We start from the raw sequence: 20,338 nt of genomic DNA on the forward strand, positions 1-20,338 counted from the left end.
TTCTTTATTTCCCTCCTTCTACCCACTTTGGGTTTCATTTGTCTTTTTTTCTAATTGAGGTAAAAAGTTAGATTGTTTACTTGAGCTTCTTGTTTCTTCAGTTAGCCTTTATTACTGGATAGCTCCCTCTTAGAACTTGTGCTGTCTCCCAAAGATTTTGGACCACTGCGTTTTCGTTGTCCTTTGTCTCCATGTATTTTTTGATGAATTTATTTCTTTTTTATTTACTCATGGACCCATTGGTTGTTTAGAATAAGCCTCTTTGGGGCATCTGGGTGCCCTCCATGCCCAGTGTGGAGTCTGCTTAAAATTCTGTCTCTCCCTCTGCCTCTCTCCCCTTCACACACACTTGTGCTTGCGCTCTCTCTAAACAACAACAACAAAAAATAGATAGATAGATCTTCATCTGTATAGCAACTCCATGTTTGAACACTGATTCCCCTTTCTCTCTTTGGTGTTTTGTACAAAGTCTGTTAGAACTCTTTTTGCCTCTAAGCGTGAATCACTTGTGCCCCTCAGAACTATCTCTTTAAATAAGTTGTATAGGAGTGCCTGGGTGGGTAAGAATCTGACTTCAGCTCAGGTCATGATCTCGCAATTCGCGAGTTCGAGCCCCGCATCGGGGTCTGTGCTGACAGCTCGGAACCTGGAGCCTGCTTCGGATTCTGTGTCTCCCTCTCTGTCTTCCCTTCCCCCGCCCATGCTGTCTGTCTGTCTGTCTGTCTCTCTCTCTCTCTCTCTCTCTCTCAAAAATAATAAATAAACATAAATGAATAAGTTTTACAATATTAAATTTTTTGTGTGTGCATGCATATGTGTGTATGTAGGTAGGTACGTACTTAAGGAAGAAGGAAGGAAGGGCTGAGAGGAAGGGCTGAATACATTGAGGGGACTGTTGGAAATGTCACTGAGGGTTTGCTAGCACTCTTGAGCCAAGAAGGAATCATGTGGCGCCCACTGTCCCCCTCTTTCCCTGACCTCCACCTTTGCCCATACTTTGTGGTTTGTGTGCAGCCACATAATGTGAGCACAATCATGATGACTACAGATCGCAGATGCCTTCCTCAGAGTTTCAAATGAAAAACAAAGTAGATGTTGGGCAGACAGATCTATTAATTAAAAGGAAATGATTGTAACTTTTAATTTTAAGGGGGAGGATTGGGACTTGGCACCTTCAAGATGGTGCGACTTTTCAGAGTAAAATGAGGAACAGCAGCCAGTCTGGGAAGTCGTCTCACCTCTGACTCAATTCCTTTTTTTCGTCTTCTGTTTTGAATTGTGTTAGTCAAAGTGAAAGGGAAGAATTTGAAAACGAGTTCAAACAACAGTACGAAAGAGAAAAAGTGTTGTTAACTGAAGAAAATAAGAAACTGACAAGTGAACTTGATAAGGTGAGTGCTACAATCTGATCTCCCCTCCTTGAGCAGGTTCTGGACGTCCAGCACGGTGACAGAAATTGTAGCCTGGTCTTATACTTGGCACAACTCAGACTTAGTACCCCTCCTTATACACAAGGATTACTTGTGGGGTGCAGGCGGGGCTTCCTTCCACCCGTCCGTGTGGGGGCTCTGGATACGGCTTTCCTTATCCCCTCTTCTTCTTCATCCCTCTTATTTTTTGAGCCTCTTTTCTTTCTTTCACTTTCCATCTGTTCTCTTTTTACTCTTTCCTCTCATATTTGTCCCTTAACTCTGTCATGGCTGCCAAAGTTAAGCTGGCCCTTGGCAAGAGCAGGAACAATTAGGCCAAACTGGGGCGGGTTTGACAACCATGATTTCATGTTCATGGTGGAGAACTACCTGTAGCTAGAAATAATATCCTTGGTGGGTAGGAATCCAGAGAAACCTACTCTGCCTGTGGGCGCCCGGGGGGCTCAGGCGGTGAAGCATCTGACTCTTGGCTTCGGCTCAGGTCATGATCTCACAGTTTGTGGTTTTGAGCCCCGCACCGGGCTCTGTGCTGACAGCGTGCAGACTGCTTGGGATTCTCTGTCTCCCTCTCTATCTGCCCCTCCCCTGCTCACTCTCTCAATCTCTCTCTCTATATATAATGAGTAAATAAACACTGAAAGAAAGAAAAGAAAAGAAAAGAAAAGAAAAGAAAAGAAAAGAAAAGAAAAGAAAAGAAAAGAAAAGAAAAAGAAGCGAAGCTCCACCGAAATTCTGTAGCTCAAGTAAAGAACAGAACCATAGATTAAACTTAGACTCAGCCAGATTTATGAACGAAATTTCAAATACATAAAGGGAATGTTTTTCCATTTAGTAGCTCAGATTTTTTGAACTGCCATCCTTTTGCATTTCTTTTGTCAGTTCCTAACAAACAGTTGTAAAAATCCTAATATTATCCACATGTTTTAGTAATCATATTTACATTTAAATGAGAACATTTGGGTAATTGTATTTTATAGTGATTTCTAGGATTTTCCTCCCGTAAAAATATTTTGTTCAACTATTAATTATTCCAGTAACTAATAATGACCATGACTGAAAGAGTCATGAATTGAAAGCCCATGACTAAATAGTCATAAAAGAGAGGCTCTTTGTTCTGTTTTCTACTGCGTTCCGTATCTTTCACTACTTACCCCATGACTGTCTGGTTTTTTAAACATTTAAAAATGACCTTGCTTGTTCGGTTGAAAACTACTTGAGAAAGAATGTACACAAACTCTGTGGGAAGTGGCCCAAAGGTAGTATGAGTGTTTTGTTAAGAGTACAGAGAGCATGTGAAAGTTACCGTGTGACTTTTCGTTATTTCCATTTAAATAAAACTAATAACATTTGAATTTTATCCCCATAAAATTTAAGTCACATAATTGTTTTTTTCATGTGTTGACTAATAACGACTGTAAAATAAAAACACTATTTCTGTCTATAAGACAGAATTTAAGATTCTCTTAAGAGTTACCTTGAGGTAAGAAATGTAATTAAACTCTAGAAGGCCTCTTCATGTAGTTTCTAGTAGAAAATGTATACAGTTCAAGAAAAATTATATTGAGAAACAATCAAATTGAATGTAGATCAAATCTTGTATTCACTCCTTGGTTTTTTTCATCACTAACCATAAAGTTCTGTTGAGTTTACGAGAAACACATATTTCATTTTTAAGCAATACTCTTTGGATTTTGATGAGATGTGAAGGATAAAAATAAAAGCTTGTCCCCGAAGCTTGTAAAAATAGAATGTTACCTTTTCTTACTAACGTGAAAGCTCTGATGAAGGATAGGAGTAGAACTCTGAGGGCAAATTTTTTTTTTTTTTAATTTTTTTTTTCAACGTTTTTTTTTATTATTTCTTTTTGGGACAGAGAGAGACAGAGCATGAACGGGGGAGGGGCAGAGAGAGAGGGAGACACAGAATCGGAAACAGGCTCCAGGCTCTGAGCCATCAGCCCAGAGCCCGACGCGGGGCTCGAACTCATGGACCGCGAGATCGTGACCTGGCTGAAGTCGGATGCTTAACCGACTGTGCCACCCAGGCGCCCCTCTGAGGGCAAATATTTAACGACAAATGATAACAAGGAAATATTCATTCCTGGAGCAGTAGAGACAGACCTGGGTTCTGCTACCATTTAAGCCCGTTCCCAATTTTTGCTCTTTTTATTCAGCCTTTGCTTTCTTCCTCCTTAACTGTCGGTTCACCTACCTGAGCACTGTTTCTTCTGTTCGTTCATTTTCTGGTTTGGTTCGAACTGTATATTTTTGCCAGGAGGAGTAACCAGAGTACTTCTGCCATTGTTGTTCCAGCCCTTCCATCTGGAACCCAGTGAAGGGATTCAAACAGAACTTCTGGTATAGAAGCCAGAAGGCAACTCTTAGGTTAATTTTCAAACTTACATAATTAATCTCATGAAGAGATTCTCACATGCACAGTTTTAAACTCTAAAAATTAAAATTTTAAAGGAAATCAAAAGAAAGTGTTGATATTTTCAGAAGTCTGCTAAATTTATTACAGGGGCGCCTTGGTGGCTCAGTCGGTTAAGTCTCCAACTTTGGCTCAGGTCATGATCTCTCAGTTCATGAGTTCGAGCCCCACATCGGGCTCAGTGCCAACAGCTCGGAGCCTGGAGCCTGCTTTGAATTCTGTGTCTCCCTCTCTCTCTGCCCCTCCCCTGCTTGACCTCTCTCTCTCTCTCTCTCCCCCCAAAAAATAAACATAAAAAAAATTTTCTTTTAAAGATAATTTATGGCAAACAAAATTAGCCATATATGTTAGGAAGTGAAAGTAAATGATTTTCCAGTCAGGAAAAATATTATTTTTGTCTTGGTTTTAAATCACACTATTTTACAAAAAAACAGAATTATAAAAAACGTGGAATATATTTAACATAAAAGTTAACCCATGATCTCACCACAAAACAACTATGGTAATTTTATATGTTCCTTTCCAGATTTTGTTTATATCTATACTATTACGTAAGTGCAGTCATATATACATTCCATTTTCTAATCTGCCTTTTCACTTAAAATGTCCTGAGCATGTTTCCATATTCTTATGTAGTCTTATAATTACTATAAGCCAAATGTGTCAATGTACAAATAGCAAAACCTTCTCATTTCCAAAGAAGCAAAATGAACAGACCCTTAGGTAGAATGTACTAATGAGTTACTTTATATTTACTCAGAATTTACTTCTGAGTTACTTTATATGAATCATTTTATCCTCACAAAAGCTCTGTGAGGTGTACCCAATGATTCTTGCCATTTTATAGATGAGGAAACTGAGGCAGAGGGAATGAAGCTCCTTTCCTAATCAGAGAACCAGGAAGTGGCCAAACGGAATTTGGACACAGGCAATCTGGCTCCAGAGTCCATGCTTTTATTCAGTAGTAATGAAAATATTAGCATTTCTCTGAGTAATACTAAACAAATCTACTTAAAACCACTTGTAGGTGTCGTAACATAGCCGTGCAAAATCTGCATTTCCTCTCCTTCCTGCAAACATCTAGTTGACGTCACTCACAAATTAGTTGGAAGGGCTGTCAAAAAAGGTGTGTTGTAGGAATTAGCGAAGACGTGCATCTGCCAGAAGAAATTTCAGAAACAGCTTGGTAGACTTCTGGCTAGGCTAACATGAAGAGATTGATGAATCCTCTCAAGAAAAGAAACATTTCAAGGTGGACACAATTGTCAAAAACAATGATTTCGGAGCTCTGGGAAGTAAGGGGAGGAAGACCGCTCCGAAACATTGCTGAGATAAGTGAAGGAATGTCTGAACGAGCGGAGAGATGGGCCCCCGTTAATGGGCGAAAGACACATTTGCAGAAGAAACATACTCGAAATGGAGAAGGAACTCTTAACACTCATTAATAAGAAATAAATACAAACAACCCATTGAAAAAAATGGGGAAAGTTTTTGAACAGACATTTCATGAAAGACTTATGAATGGCAGATCAGCTCGTGCACAGATGTTCATTGTGGTCAGGAAAACGCCAGTTAAAACCACGGTCACGTGCAGCTGTACACCCTCAAGAACGGACAGAATCCATAAGAATGACCATACCCGCTGTTGGCAAGGACGTGGGGGAACTGAAAATCCCACGCTGCTTGCAGGCGTGGAAGGTGGGAGAGCCACTTTAGAAACAGTTTCAAAAGTTCTCAGAAAGTTAAGCATACACTTTCCACGTGACCCAGAAATTTTCCTACTTACTTATGTAAGAGAATTAAAAACAGAGCCGTTTTCAAGACTTGTATGTGAATGTGCATAGCACCATTCTTCCCAAAAGCAAACCACTGAAAACAATACACATGCCCACCAACTAATGAACAGGCAAATAAGGTTTCCTATTATCCATATGATAGTCTACTACTCAGCTGTAGAAAGGAATGGATTTCTGATACGTGCAACACTGTGGTTGAACCTCAATAATATGATGAGAAGCAGAAAACAGATCCGTGATGCCTGGAACTCAGGGTGGGAGCCAGGATTGACTGCAAACCAGCACTGGGGAAATTTCTCGTACTAGAAGTGTTCCAAAACGGGATTGTGGTGATTGTTGCATGACTGCTTAAATTTATTAAAAATCTTTGAACCATGCACTTGTAACGGATGAGTTTTATTACAGGTAAATTATACCTCAGTAAATCTGTAAAAAGAAGAGAGCCGGTAAAGTACGTTTTCAGACGTAAGTGGCACCCCTTGAGGTACGGAACTTAAATCCCTTCTTAATAGGCAGCTGAGGGTGTACGTGGGCCTTGATAGCTTCTCTGGACCCCATTTCATTCTGAGAAGACCATGAGGCTGGGCATAGGGTTAAACAGGGAATTACAGCTGTGTTCCTTTGGTAGAGTGGAAGAAATGAAACCACATTGGGTTGTGTCGTAAGTGTCTCTCTCTCACAGAAGGACAGGCCAAAACACACGCAAGAAAAACCCTGGCTCACAAGGAGAATTGCTGATACATTTAGATGGAGAAGTTGGCGTATGTGGCCTGTAGGCAAATCCGGCTCTCAGACTGTTTCTTTATGACCCATGAACTAAGAAGAGTTTTTACACTTATAAGTGGGTTTTTCTAAGAAGAACAAGATGTGATGGAGACCACATGTAGCCCCAAAGCCAAAAATACATACTATCGAATGCTTTACTGGAAAGCTTGCAGATCCCTGACTTAGAACATGGTTTCAGCCTGTATTAGAAACTAAACCTAACATACACACGCACACACACACACACACACACACACACACACACACACACACGTATGTGTAAGGATACTTACTGTAAGGAATTTGCTTACCTGATTATGGAGGCTGACAAGTCCCAAGACCTGCAGTTTGCAGCCCGGAGACCCAGGGGAGCCTACAATGTAGTTTCCGTCTGAGTCCAAAGGGCTTGAGACCCGGGAGGAGTTGCTGTTTTAGTAAGAGTACAAAGGCAGGAAAAACCAACATCCCAGCTTGAAGGCATTGAGACAGGAGGAGGTTTGACTCACTAGGGTCAGTCTTTTTGTTCTTTGGGCCTTTAGCTGATCGGATGGGCCCACTATGTTAGGGAGGGCAATCTGCTTTATTCAGTTCACTGATTCAAGTGTTAATCTCATCCAGAGGCACTGTCACAGACACGCCCTGATCACATGTGGGTACCTTGTGTGGCCCAGTCAAGTTAGCACATACAATTAACCATCACCAGGCCCCTCATCTCCACAGACCTGTAAATAGCCCTTCTAGGAAAAATTCATCTCCTTCAAGTTGAGTAATTGAAAGGAAATGAACACAGTATCTCTATAAAACATACCAAAAAGCAAGAAAGGAATACTAACTAACGCAGCTTGAGACCATTTATGAGAGAAAATGTAACCATGAGATAAAAATTGAATGCAAATATTTTATCATAAATTTTTAAAAATGTATTAAAGCAGGAACTTTTGCTTCTGAGTAGGACAGATTAGCTTGCATCATACCCACCACCTCCGCAAGAGCTGGATTTATTCTTTACTTGTTTTAATTTCCCACTGTATTTATCTGCAGCAAGGCATTGGAGAGTGAAGAGGGCAGCCTTCTTTACTGACCAAGATCCCATAGCAGAGCAGTGCAGGGCGTTGAGCCCAACCCTCAGTGCTGCTTTTCCTTGAAGCATTTGCTGATAGGAAAGCAGTAGCTGAGGAGCCAGGAAGCTGAGCACAGTATTCCACAGGTTTGGAGAGAGAAATACAAGCTTTCTGTTGGACTCATTGAAAGGCTACATTTTAGGAGTAAGAGTGAACTGGAAAGAGATGAGCACTCTCAATGACTGAAAACCAGCCTGCAGTACCTGACCTATCTTGGGTCTAAGGAGGGGGATATTATACCGAGCCTCAAATTACCTCTAAAATTTTCATATAAAATGTGTGGCATGCATTAAACAATTACCATGCATATTAGGAGATACAACTGCATCACTGAAAACCAAGAGTAAAAATATAATCGCAAAAACAAAATAAGGAAAGAAAAAATGAAAAAAAAAAAAAAAAACTAGACAGTCCGTATAAATAAACCCACAGAGATTCCCATGAGAATTTTCATAAATGAAAATTTAAAATAACTGTATTCCTAGAAAATAGGAAACGTGATGACTTTCAGCAGACAACTGAAATGTATACAAGAGTCAAGTAGCACCTCTAGAAGTAAAAACTAAAATAACCAAAATGCCCAATAGAAGATTTTAACAGCAGATTGGAAAGAGCCAAAGAAAAGAGTGGATAAGTAAAAAAAAAAGTTTCGGACTAAAGTATGGGTAGAGATTAGAAAGGATGGAAATACCTAAAAAAGGACAAAAACCTAGGGGACATGGTATAAAGAACTGACGTATAAATATTTGCTTTCCCAGATGGAAAGGACAGAGAGACTGGCAAAAACAGTATGTGAAGAGTATGTGGCCCATAATTTTCCGAACCTTAGGAGAAACATTTACATACAAATTCAGGAAATGCCACAAACCCTAAACGTGATAAATAGAAACTAAAACCCACTTAGGGACATCAGAGAAAATCGGCTAAAAACTTGCAGCTAAAGAAAATCCTAAAAGCAGAGCAGAAAGTCACATTATATTCAAACGAGTAAAAGTTAAACCAAAAGCTGACTTCCCAACAGAAAAAAAATGAAATCAAACAGGAATAAAAAACAGGGAATAAAAAGGTATGACATTTTCAAAGTGCTGGAGGATGATTGTTGCCAACTTAGAATGTTCTATACATCAAAAAAAAAAATCTTTCAAAAATGAAAGCAGAAATTGAGACTACGAAACTCTGCAAGACCAACAACCTACTTTTTTCAACAAATAAATTACAAGAAAAGTAAAAGTTCTGGAGGGGAACTGCTATAGACTGGAATGTTTACGTCCCTCCAAAATTCCCATGTTGACACGTAACCTCTCATACGATAGTATGAGGAGGTGCTGCCTGTGGGTCGTGGTTAGTGCCTAGGGTGGAACCCTCATGATGGGATTATTATCCCTATGAAAGCGACCCCGGAGACCCCTCTCAGGCCTCCCACCTCATAAAGAGGCAGCCAGAAGACCGCCATCTGTGAACCCAGCAGCGGCAGCCCCACCAGACCCTGAATCTGCTGACACCTCGATCCTGGACTCTCCAGCCTCCAGACTGTGAGAAATAAATGTCTCCCATTTAAACCACCCGGTCCCTGGTATAAATAAAAGAGACTTAAAGGACATAGGGAACATTAATCTGTGTTTACTTGTTGGCAACATGATTCAGTTTAATAAACTGTTAACGTGTTTTGATCTTTCGAGGTAACTGGAAATTTGAAGTTACTACCTATGTGATGATAATAAGGAAACTCGTTAAATTTAATAACACTGTGCTTATATTTTCAAAGAGAGGGCCTTATTTGCAAGAGATATACACAGAAATATATATGGGTAAAATTATAGGTGTCTGGTATTTGCTGCAGAATAATACAGGAGGAAGAAGACAGGATACAAATAAAATGGCATCGGGAGCGCCTGGGTGGCTCAGTCGGTTAAGACTCCGACTTCAGCTCAGGTCATGATCTCACGGTCTGTGAGTTTGAGCCCCGCATCGGGCCCTATGCTGACAGCTCAGAGCCTGGAGCCTGTTTCAGATTCTGTGTCTCCCTCTCTCTCTGACCCTCCCCCATTCATGCTCTGTCTCTTTCTGTCTCAAAAATAAATTTAAAAAGTGTTTAAAAAATAGAATGGCATCAAGGTGATAATTGTTGATGTTGGGTGTGGGCTCATGGGAATTAACTTACACTGTCCCATTTTTACATATGCTTGAAATTCTTTATAAGATTCTATTTTTTAAAAAGGATGACATAGAGATTTTCAGATCAAGAAACAAACCAAGAGATGTTGTTATCAGTGGAACCTGGGGAGTTTTCAGGCAACTGGAGGTTTGCAGAGGGAAGCAGTTTAGCACAAGGAGTAGGGGAAAAGCAAAGGCAGGAAGAGAAAATATTCGATGTTTCCAAATTCAGTGACCAGAAGGGTGCCTAATAAGAAATCAGGAAGACCATCAGTGTTTAGCAGAATATGGTGAGTTATCAAATTTAACAAGAGGCGTCTGGGCACCTTACATTCCTGTTCGTAAAAGTCACACGTGTCTTAAAACTGCCTTTCAGCTCACCACCTTGTATGAGAACTTAAGTATACGCAACCAGCAGTTAGAAGAGGAGGTGAAAGACCTGGCAGACAAGAAAGAATCGGTTGCGCATTGGGAAGCTCAAATCACGGAAATCATTCAGTGGTGAGTACTCGTTTCAGTGTGTTTTTGTGGGTGATTTTAGACATACGGCCAAGTTGGCGTGAATTCCGCAAGGCTACTAACGTGGGTTTTTTTTCCCCCTTATTTTATCGCTTTGACAAATAACTTTCCTGAGAAGCATAATTTTATTACTGACCTGTTATTTATTACCGATCCGTATTCTTGTATATTTTCAACTGTTCCTCTTTTCCCCAATGCAACAAGTAGCCCGTGTCTGCCTTCCACAGCTTCATTGAAAACTGGTGTTTCTAAGAAAAGGAAAGAAAAGAAAAGGTTATTCTAAGACAGTTGGTCCTTAAAAAAACTGAGGAAACTCATTCACTAGCTATAAGAATTCCTTTGTAAGACCAAAATTGCTGTTTGCGATTATTTTAAGAAACAGACGGCCCGGAGAAGAATTTCGAGCCTGAAGATGTGCCATCACTTTCTTTCGTATACCACAGACTGATTCACACATGGCACCGTAAAAACCTTAAATGGTCACAGTTTCATATTATCAACTATTCTTTAAGTTCTTAGGATTTAATTTGGAATAATCACCTTAGTAACTTTCACATTATTTCATTAAGCGATTCTGGCATTTGTAACAGTGTGTATATTTTTATAAAACATGAAGAAAGTTGAATCCAATAGGGACTTTATTTTGTAATGAAAATAGGTGGCTTCACTTTTTATGTTTACTTTTCAACCTTTTGGTTCTTTCTGGCACGTCATGGATGTTTAATTTGCATGAAAACAACTAGTTTCTTTATGTATCTATAGACCAGTCATTTGGTGGGAATTTTAGTTTCTTACACTCTTATTTGGGTTCTTCAAGCATCATTTTCCATTTTCCTACCTTACGGCAGATTCATACCCTCCATCTTGAATAAAATCAGAAGTGAATAAACACTGCAAGAGATCTTACCCAGATGACTCAAGTATTTTGATAAAGGTCTAACTACAGAACTCTTGTGTTCACTCACCTTTGGCTTATGAATGTGACCGTTAAATGCATATCTAAATGAAAATGCCCAAATCGTGGAAATGTGGTTGTGTTCCAAACAGTTAATGATTCATTAATGGTTAATTTGTGTCCTTGTCATCAAGTCTACATCTCTCTTTTTTTTTTTTAATATATGAAATTTATTGTCAAATTGGTTTCCATACAACACCCAGTGCTCATCCCAAAAGGTGCCCTCCTCAATACCCATCACCCACCCTCCCCTCCCTCCCACCCCCCATCAACCCTCAGTTTGTTCTCAGTTTTTAACAGTCTCTTATGCTTTGGCTCTCTCCCACTCTAACCTCTTTTTTTTTTTTTCCTTCCCCTCCCCCATGGGTTCCTGTTAAGTTTCTCAGGATCCACATAAGAGTGAAACCATATGGTATCTGTCTTTCTCTGTATGGCTTATTTCACTTAGCATCACAATCTCCAGTTCCATCCACGTTGCTACAAAAGGCCATATTTCATTTTTTCTCATTGCCACGTAGTATTCCATTGTGTATATAAACCACAATTTCTTTATCCATTCATCAGTGGATGGACATTTAGGCTCTTTCCATAATTTGGCTATTGTTGAGAGTGCTGCTATGAACATTGGGGTACAAGTGCCCCTATGCATCAGCACTCCTGTATCCCTTGGATAAATTCCTAGCAGTGCTATTGCTGGGTCATAGGGTAGGTCTATTTTTAATTTTCTGAGGAACCTCCACGCTGCTTTCCAGAGCGGCTGCACCAATTTGCATTCCCACCAACAGTGCAAGAGGGTTCCCGTTTCTCCACATCCTCTCCAGCATCTATAGTCTCCTGATTTGTTCATTTTGGCCACTCTGACTGGCATGAGGTGATATCTAAGTGTGGTTTTGATTTGTATTTACCTGATAAGGAGTGACGCTGAACATCTTTTCATGTGCCTGTTGGCCATCCGGATGTCTTCTTTAGAGAAGTGTCCATCATGGTTTCTGCCCATTTCTTCACTGGGTTATTTGTTTTTCGGGTGTGGAGTTTGGTGAGCTCTTTATAGATTTTGGATACTAGCCCTTTGTCCAATATGTCATTTGCAAATATCTTTTCCCATTCCGTTGGTTGCCTTTTAGTTTTGTTGGTTGTTTCCTTTGCTGTGCAGAAGCTTTTTATCTTCATAAGGTCCCAGTAATTCACTTTTGCTTTTAATTCCCTTGCCTTTGGGGATGTGTCGAGTAAGAGATTGCTACGGCTGAGGTCAGAGAGGTCTTTTCCTGCTTTCTCCTCTAAGGTTTTGATGGTTTCCTGCCTCACATTCAGGTCCTTTATCCATTTTGAGTTTATTTTTGTGAATGGTGTGAGAAAGTGGTCTAGTTTCAACCTTCTGCATGTTGCTGTCCAGTTCTCCCAGCACCATTTGTTAAAGAGACTGTCTTTTTTCCATTGGATGTTCTTTCCTGCTTTGTCAAAGATGAGTTGGCCATACGTTTGTGGGTCTAGTTCTGGGGTTTCTATTCTATTCCATTGGTCTGTGTGTCTGTTTTTGTGCCAATACCATGCTGTCTTGATGATGACAGCTTTGTAGTAGAGGCTAAAGTCTGGGATTGTGATGCCTCCTGCTTTGGTCTTCTTCTTCAAAATTACTTTGGCTATTTGGGGCCTTTTGTGGTTCCATATGAATTTTAGGATTGCTTGTTCTAGTTTCGAGAAGAATGCTGGTGCAATTTTGATTGGGATTGCATTGAATGTGTAGATAGCTTTGGATAGTATTGACATTTTGACAATATTTATTCTTCCAATCCATGAGCAGGGAATGTCTTTCCATTTCTTTAAATCTTCTTCAATTACCTTCATAAGCTTTCTATAGCTTTCAGCATACAGATCCTTTACATCTTTGGTTAGATTTATTCCTAGGTACTTTATGCTTCTTGGTGCAATTGTGAATGGGATCAGTTCCTTTATTTGTCTTTCTGTTGCTTCATTGTTAGTGTATAAGAATGCAACTGATTTCTGTACACTGATTTTGTATCCTGCAACTTTGCTGAATTCATGTACCAGTTCTAGCAGACTCAAGTCTACATTTCTAAAGCAAAATCATTGTAATTTTTAGCCAAGCTTGTAATATCAAAAATTACGGGGCCACCTGGGTGTCTCAGTTGGTTAAACATCTGACTCTTGGTTTGGGCTCAGGCCATGATCTCACAGTTTGTGGGTCTGAGCCCTGCATCAGGCTCTGTGCTGATATTATGGAGCCTGCTCGGGGTTCTCTCTCTCTCTCTCTCACCGCCACCCCTCCCCCACTTATGCATGCACATTCTCTCTCTCAAAATAAAACTTAAAAAAATCATGTCAGGGCACCTGGTGGCTCAGTCGGTTAAGCGCCAACTTCGGCTCAAGTCATGATCTCACTGTTCAGGGGTTTGAGCCCCGCATTGGGCTCTGTGCTGACATCTCAGAGCTTGGAGCCTGCTTCGAATTCTGTGTCTCCCTCTCTCTCTGCCCCTCCCCTGCTCACCCTCTGTCTCTCTCTCTCAAAAATAAACATTAAAAAATTAAAAAAATAATACCAAAAATTATGACTCTTAACTACTTAGAACTGGTGGTGGCAAAACAAACAAAAAAAAACTATGACTCTTCATTGTAACTACATTATTATGTAATCAAACTTATAATTAAGCTGTTGCTGAAAATGACTTTACAGAAAACAAAGATGATCTGGCCAGAGTTCTTAGACAACTAATTTTTTCTAGTGACAGGCATGATGGGTTCAAATGGAATGAGAAGTAAGCAAATAAGCTTTAGTAGTAAAGGAAATAAGCTTTAAAGGTAAACTCTGGAAAGGGTTAGTAGAAAGGATGAAGGTGAAAATTTTCACATGATACCACAAAACCATCATTTTAGACTTTTCACATTCAAGTGAAATGTGCAGAAGAAATCAGGAATGCAAGCAAGTCACTTTACATAAAAGCTGTTATTTAGAAATGGGCTAAAATATTAGATAGCTAATTATTAAATACGTAATAGGGTAAAAGTAAAAGACGTAGTCCATGTTCTCAGACTTCTCACCTTCTTGGAAGTAAATCTGGGACATTCTATTCATGCTTAAAAAGTAAAGAGTCTCAGGCTGTTTTGAGTTTTCAGTCTGTACGTTAAAAAATGAAGTGATGCTGGGGGCATCTGGGTGGCTCAGTCGGTTGAGCGTCCAACTTCGGCTCGGGTCATGATCTCACAGTCCGTGGTTTCCAGCCTCGCATCAGGCTCTGTGCTGCCAGCTCAGAGCCTGAGAGCCTGCTTCATATTCTGTGTCTCCCTCCCTCTGCCCCTTCCCCGCTCATGCTCTGTCTCTCTCTGTCTCTCAAAAATGAATAAACGTTAAAAGAAATTTTTTTTTAAATGAAGTGATGCTAGAAATAGGAAGATGGCAGTGGCGTAGGAGGACCCTAGGCTCAGCTCATCCCGTGAATACAACTAGATAACTATCAAATCTGACAAAATACCCCAGAAATTCACCTGAAAACTGACAGAACAGACTCCACAATTAGAGAGAAGAGGTCACATTGAAGAAGGTAGGAAGTGCAGAGACCTGGTTTAGGGGAGAAACGAATCCTGGCTGCTGCCGAAGGGAGGGAGCCATGGTCATGGAGAAGGGTGAGAGAGAGAGAGAGAGGAGCACACAAGGGAACTCATAAGAGAACATCTCCCCACAGCCATTGGCTTAGAAAACAAGAGGGGCTAAATTTTGTGAGTTCTTGGAACCAGCAGAGCTTGAAGACTGGACTTTTAAAGGTCAGTGGGAAATAGAGCCTGGAGGGCACTGCGCTGCTCTTGGAGAGAAGGCAGGCCAACAGCCTGGAGATAGATGACATGGAAACAGTGATCTGAAGAGCCCGTGGAGCACACAGTGGGGAGGTTATTTGCTCTTCTTGGAGTGTAGCCCAGAGAGACCCCATTCATGGAGAGACCTCTCCGAGAACAAGAGTAGCTGGCTGGCACCGTCTCTCCCCAGCCCCTCAGCATAAACACAGAGCCACCTGTGGGAAGATACCGGCTGCCTAACCTGTGTACGCCAAGCCCCACCCCCATGTGCTCTGGTGGGACTGCCCTTCTCGATCATGCTTACCTTAGCCGCATTGTGGCAGCCCCTTTGTGCCAGAAGGGTAGCACAAACCCTTGCCCATACCACGTCTCCCAACCAGAGAGTTTTGCAAGGCCTCAGTTCCAGTGGAGGTCCCATTTCACAAGCAGATCAAAGCAAAACTGGCTAAAACTCACCACATTTAGGCCAGGGACTGAACTCTGCCCGTAGCAGGCAAGGAGCGCCTCTGCAGACAACTGGCCTCAAGGACAGAGCAACCAGAACGGAGCAGCAGAGCACACACAGCACACACTGGGGACACTCCCTGAAGTGCCAGGCCTTGGGCACTATATGACCTCTTCTTCATGAAGCCATTACTCTCAAGAGCGGGAGAGATAACTGGCTTTTCTTTTTTCTTTTTTAATTTAAGTTTTTCTTAATGTTTATTTTTGATAGAGTGCAAGCGAGCAGGGAAGGGGCAGAGAGAGAGGGAGACACAGAATCCAAAGCAGGTTCCGGGCCCTGAGCTGTCAGCACAGAGCCCGACGCAGGGCTCAAACCCAAACTGCGAGATCATGACCTGAGCTGAAGTCAGACACTTAACTGACTGAGCCACCCAGGCGCCCCATAACTGGCTTTTCTAGCACACAGAAGCAGACAGAGATTTAGACAAAATGAGAAGACCAGGGATTTGTCCCAAATGAAAGAACAAGATAAGGCCGTGACCAGAGATCTAAGCAAAATAGATGTAAATAACATGTCTGATGGAGAATTAGAGTAGCAATCATAAAGATAGTCACTGGACTTGAGAAAAGAATGGGGGACATCAGTAGCACCCTTACCACAGAGATAAAAGAGTTAAAGAATCAGAGATGAAGAGTGTAATAAACAAGATTAGAAACACACTTGATGCAGTGAACAGCAGGCTGGAAGAAGCAGAAGAATTAATGAATGACGAAGGCATAGTAATTGAAAGCAGTTCAATTATGCAAAACGAGAGCAGACTTAGGCAACTCAGTGACTCCGTTAAATGTAATAACTTTGGTATTATAGGAGTTCTAGTAGACAGAGAGAAGGAAGGAAGGGAGCAAACATCCAGATCCAGGAGGCATGGAGAACTCTTCATCAAAATCAACAAAAACAGGCCTACATCAGGACATATTGTGATTAAATTTCCAAAATACAGTGTTGAAGAAAAAAAATCTTAAAAGCAGCAAGACAAAATAAGTCAGTAATGTACAAAGGAAAACCCATAAGGCTAGCAGGAGATTTTGCAACAGAAACCTGGCAAGCCTGAAGGGAGTGTTATGATATACCTAGCATGCTGAATGGGAAAAATATGCAGCCAAGAATACTCTGTCCAGCAATGATGTCATTCATAATAGAAGGAGAGATAAAGAGTTCCCCCGACACACAAAAACTAAAGGAATTCATGACCATTAAAGCAGCTCTACAAGAAATATTTAAGGGAATTCTGAGTGGAAAGGAGATACCAAAAGTGATAGTATAAAGGTAGGAAACATAAATGCAGTAAAAATGAATGTTTCTGTAAAAAATCAGTCCAGGAACTCACAAAAGAGGGTATAAAATATGACACCATATACCTAAAACGTGGGGAGGAGAGAAGAAAAGAGTGGGTTCAAACTTAAACAACCATGAACTTAATATAGACTGCTGTATGCAGATGTTATATACAAACCTAATGGTATAACGATCTATCAAAAACCACCAATAAACATGCAAAAAATAAAGGCAAAGAAATTCGAAGATATCAGTTAAGAAAATCAGACCGTGAAAGAGAAAGATGATAAAGGTTCAGAGAAAATCTTAAGAAACAACCACAAAACATGTAATAAAATGGCAATAAATACATATCTATCAATAATTACTTTCTAAATAGACTGAATGCTCTAATCAAAAGACTTAGGGTGTCAGAATGGATAACCCATCTATGCGCTGCCTACAAGAGATTCTCATTTTAGACCAAAAGACACCTGCATATTGAAAGTGAGAGGATGGAGAAACATTTATCATGCAAATGAATGTCAAAAGAAAGCTGGACTGGGGACGCCTGGGTGACTTAGTCAGTTAAGCGTCCAACTCTTGATTTTGGCTCAGGTTGTGATCTCATGGTTCATGGGGTTGAGCCCCGCATCAGACTCTGCACTGACAGCGTGGAGCCTGCTTGGGATTGTCTCTCTCCCTGTCTCTCTCTGCTCCTCCCCAACTCACACTCTCTCCCTCTCAAAATAAATTTAAAAAAGAAAGAAATCAGGAGTAGCAATATTTAGGTCAAGCAGAGTCGACTCCAAAACAAAGACTGTAACAAGGGCAAGCACACAAAAGGGTGTTATAATAAAGGGGACAATGCAACAGGAAGATATAACAATTATAAATATTTATGAGCCAAACATGGGAACACCCAAATACATAAAACAATAACAGACATAAAGGAACTAATCAATAATAATACGATAATAGTAGGGGACTTTAACACCCCACTTACAGCAAGCAGTGAACAGATCATCTAAGCAGAAAATCAATAAGGAAACAGTGACTTTGAATGACACACTGGACCAGATGGACATAATAGATATATTCATAACATTCCATCCTAAAACAGCAAAATACCCATTCTTTTCAAGTGCACATGGAACAGTATCTAGAATAGATCACATATTAGGCTGCAAAATAGGTCTCGACAAATTCAAGAAGATTGAAGTCATATCATGCACCTTTTGTGACCACAATGCTACGAAACTAGAAGTCAACTACAAGAAAAAATCTGGGAAGACCACAAATACATGAGGGTTAAACAACATGTTACTAAACAATGAGTTGGTCAACCAGGAAATAAAAGAAAAAAATTAAAAATGCATGGAAACAAAGGAAAATGAAAGTAGTCCAAACCTTTGAGATTCAGCGAAAGCAATTCTAAGAGGGGAGTATATAGCAATACAGGCCTACATCAGGAAGGAAGAAAAATCTCAAGCAACTTAACCTTATACCTTACCTAAAGGAGCTAGAAAAAGAACAACAAATGAAGGCTAAAGCCAGCAAAAGAAGGAAATAATAAAGATTAGAGTAGAAATATATGATCTAGAAACTTAAAAACAGTAGAACAATTCAGTGAAACCAGAAACTGATTCTTTGAAAAAATTAATAAAATGGGCAAACTTCTAACCAGACTTATCAGAAATAGAAAGGACCCAAATGAATAAAATCACAAACGAGAGAGGAGAAATCATAACCAACCCCGCAGAAATACAATTATAAGAGAGTATTATGAAAAACTGTATGCCAACAAGTTGCACAACCTAGAAGGAATGGATAAATTCCTAAAAACATAAAATTACCAAAACTGAAACAAGAAAAAATAGAAAATTTGCACAGACAACTAGCAAAAAAAATCAAATCTGTAATCAAAACAAAACAAAAAACTCCCAACAAATAAAAGTCCTTGAACAGATGGCCTCACAGGGGAATTCTGCCAAACATTTAAAGAAGAGTTAACACCTATTCTTCTCGAACTATTCCAAGAGGATAGAAAAGGAGGAAAAACTTCCAAATTCATTCTCTGAGGCCAGGGTTTCCCTGATTCCAAAACCAGATAAAGACACCACAAAAAAGAGAACTACAGGCCCAATATCTTTAATGAACACAGATGCAAAAATTGTTAACAAAATACTAGCAAACTGAATCCAACAAAACACTTAAAAAATCATTCACCACGATCGAGTGGGATTTATTCCTAACTTGCAAGGGTGATTCAGTATTCTCAAATCAATCAACATGATCCATCACATTAATAAAAGGAAGGCTAAGATCCATATGATCATTTCAGCAGATGCAGAAAAAGCATTTCACAAAGTTCAACATCCATTCATGATAAAAACCCTCAACAAAGTAGGTTTAAAGGTAACATACCTCAACATAGTTAAGGCCATTTATGAAAAACCAACAACTAGTATCATCCTAAGTGGGAAAAACTAGTAAGAGATTTTCCTCTGTAGTGAAAAAAAAAAGACGGGATGTCCACTATCACTGCTTTTACTCAACATAGTGGAAGTGTTAGCCACAGCAGTCAGACAAGAAAAAAATAGGGGCGCCTGGGTGGCGCAGTCGGTTAAGCGTCCAACTTCAGCCAGGTCACGATCTCGTGGTCCGTGAGTTCGAGCCCCGCGTCGGGCTCTGGGCTGATGGCTCAGAGCCTGGAGCCTGTTTCCGATTCTGTGTCTCCCTCTCTCTCTGCCCCTCCCCTGTTCATGCTCTGTCTCTCTCTGTCCCAAAAATAAATAAACGTTGAAAAAAAAATTTTTTTTTTAAAAAAAAAATAAAAAGCATCGAAATTGGCAAGGAAGAAGTCAAACTCCTACTATTTGTAAATGACATGATACTATATGTAGAAAACTCAAAAAACTCCACCCAAAACCTGCTGGTCCTAAGATACAAAATCAGTATATAGACATCTGTTGCATTTCTGTACACCAATAATAATGGAGTGGCAGACAGAGAAATTGAGGAGTCAGTCTCATTTACCATTGCACAAAAAATAATAAAATACCCAGGAATAAACCTAACCAAAGAGGTGAAAGATCTGTACTCTGAAAACTATAAAACATTGATGTAGAAATTGAAGAAAACACAAAGAAATGGAAAGACATTCCATGCTTATGGATCGGAAGAACAAGCATTGTTAAAATGTCAGTACTACTTAAAACAATCTATAGATTTAATGCAATTCTTATAAAAATACCGACAGCATTTTTCACAGAGCTTGAACAAAAAATCATAAAATTTATATGGAACCACAAAAGACCCCAAATAGCCAAAGCAATCTTGAAAAAGAAAAGCAAAGTTGGAGGCATCACAATTGCAGGCTTCAAGTTATATTACAAAGCTGTAATAACAAAAACTATGTAGACACAAATACAGACAAATATAGACACAAATATAGACACATAGGTCAATAGAACAGAATAGAAAACCCAGAAGGGAACCCACAACTATACGGTCGGTTAATCTTCAACAAAGCAGGAAAGAATATCCAGTGGAAAAAAGAATATCTCTTCAACAAATGGTGTTGGAAAAGAATGAATGAA

At 40.0% G+C, this 20,338-nt stretch overlaps 1 protein-coding gene across 14 annotated transcripts in view; it reads left to right on the forward strand.

Annotated features, from left to right (window-relative positions):
- Nucleotides 1–20,338, forward strand: part of CDC42BPA (CDC42 binding protein kinase alpha) — a 316,248-nt gene that overhangs the window by 222,907 nt on the left and 73,003 nt on the right. For all 14 annotated transcript variants that reach the window (XM_053208855.1, XM_053208843.1, XM_053208849.1 and 11 more), the window contains 2 exons: nt 1,286–1,391; nt 10,073–10,197. In XM_053208855.1, coding sequence (XP_053064830.1) covers nt 1,286–1,391; nt 10,073–10,197 — 231 coding nt within the window. The remainder of the gene's footprint in view (nt 1–1,285; nt 1,392–10,072; nt 10,198–20,338) is intronic.

The sequence above is a fragment of the Acinonyx jubatus genome, chromosome E4 (assembly GCF_027475565.1).
Source record: "Acinonyx jubatus isolate Ajub_Pintada_27869175 chromosome E4, VMU_Ajub_asm_v1.0, whole genome shotgun sequence".
In the NCBI taxonomy this organism is placed as follows: Eukaryota; Metazoa; Chordata; class Mammalia; order Carnivora; family Felidae; genus Acinonyx; species Acinonyx jubatus.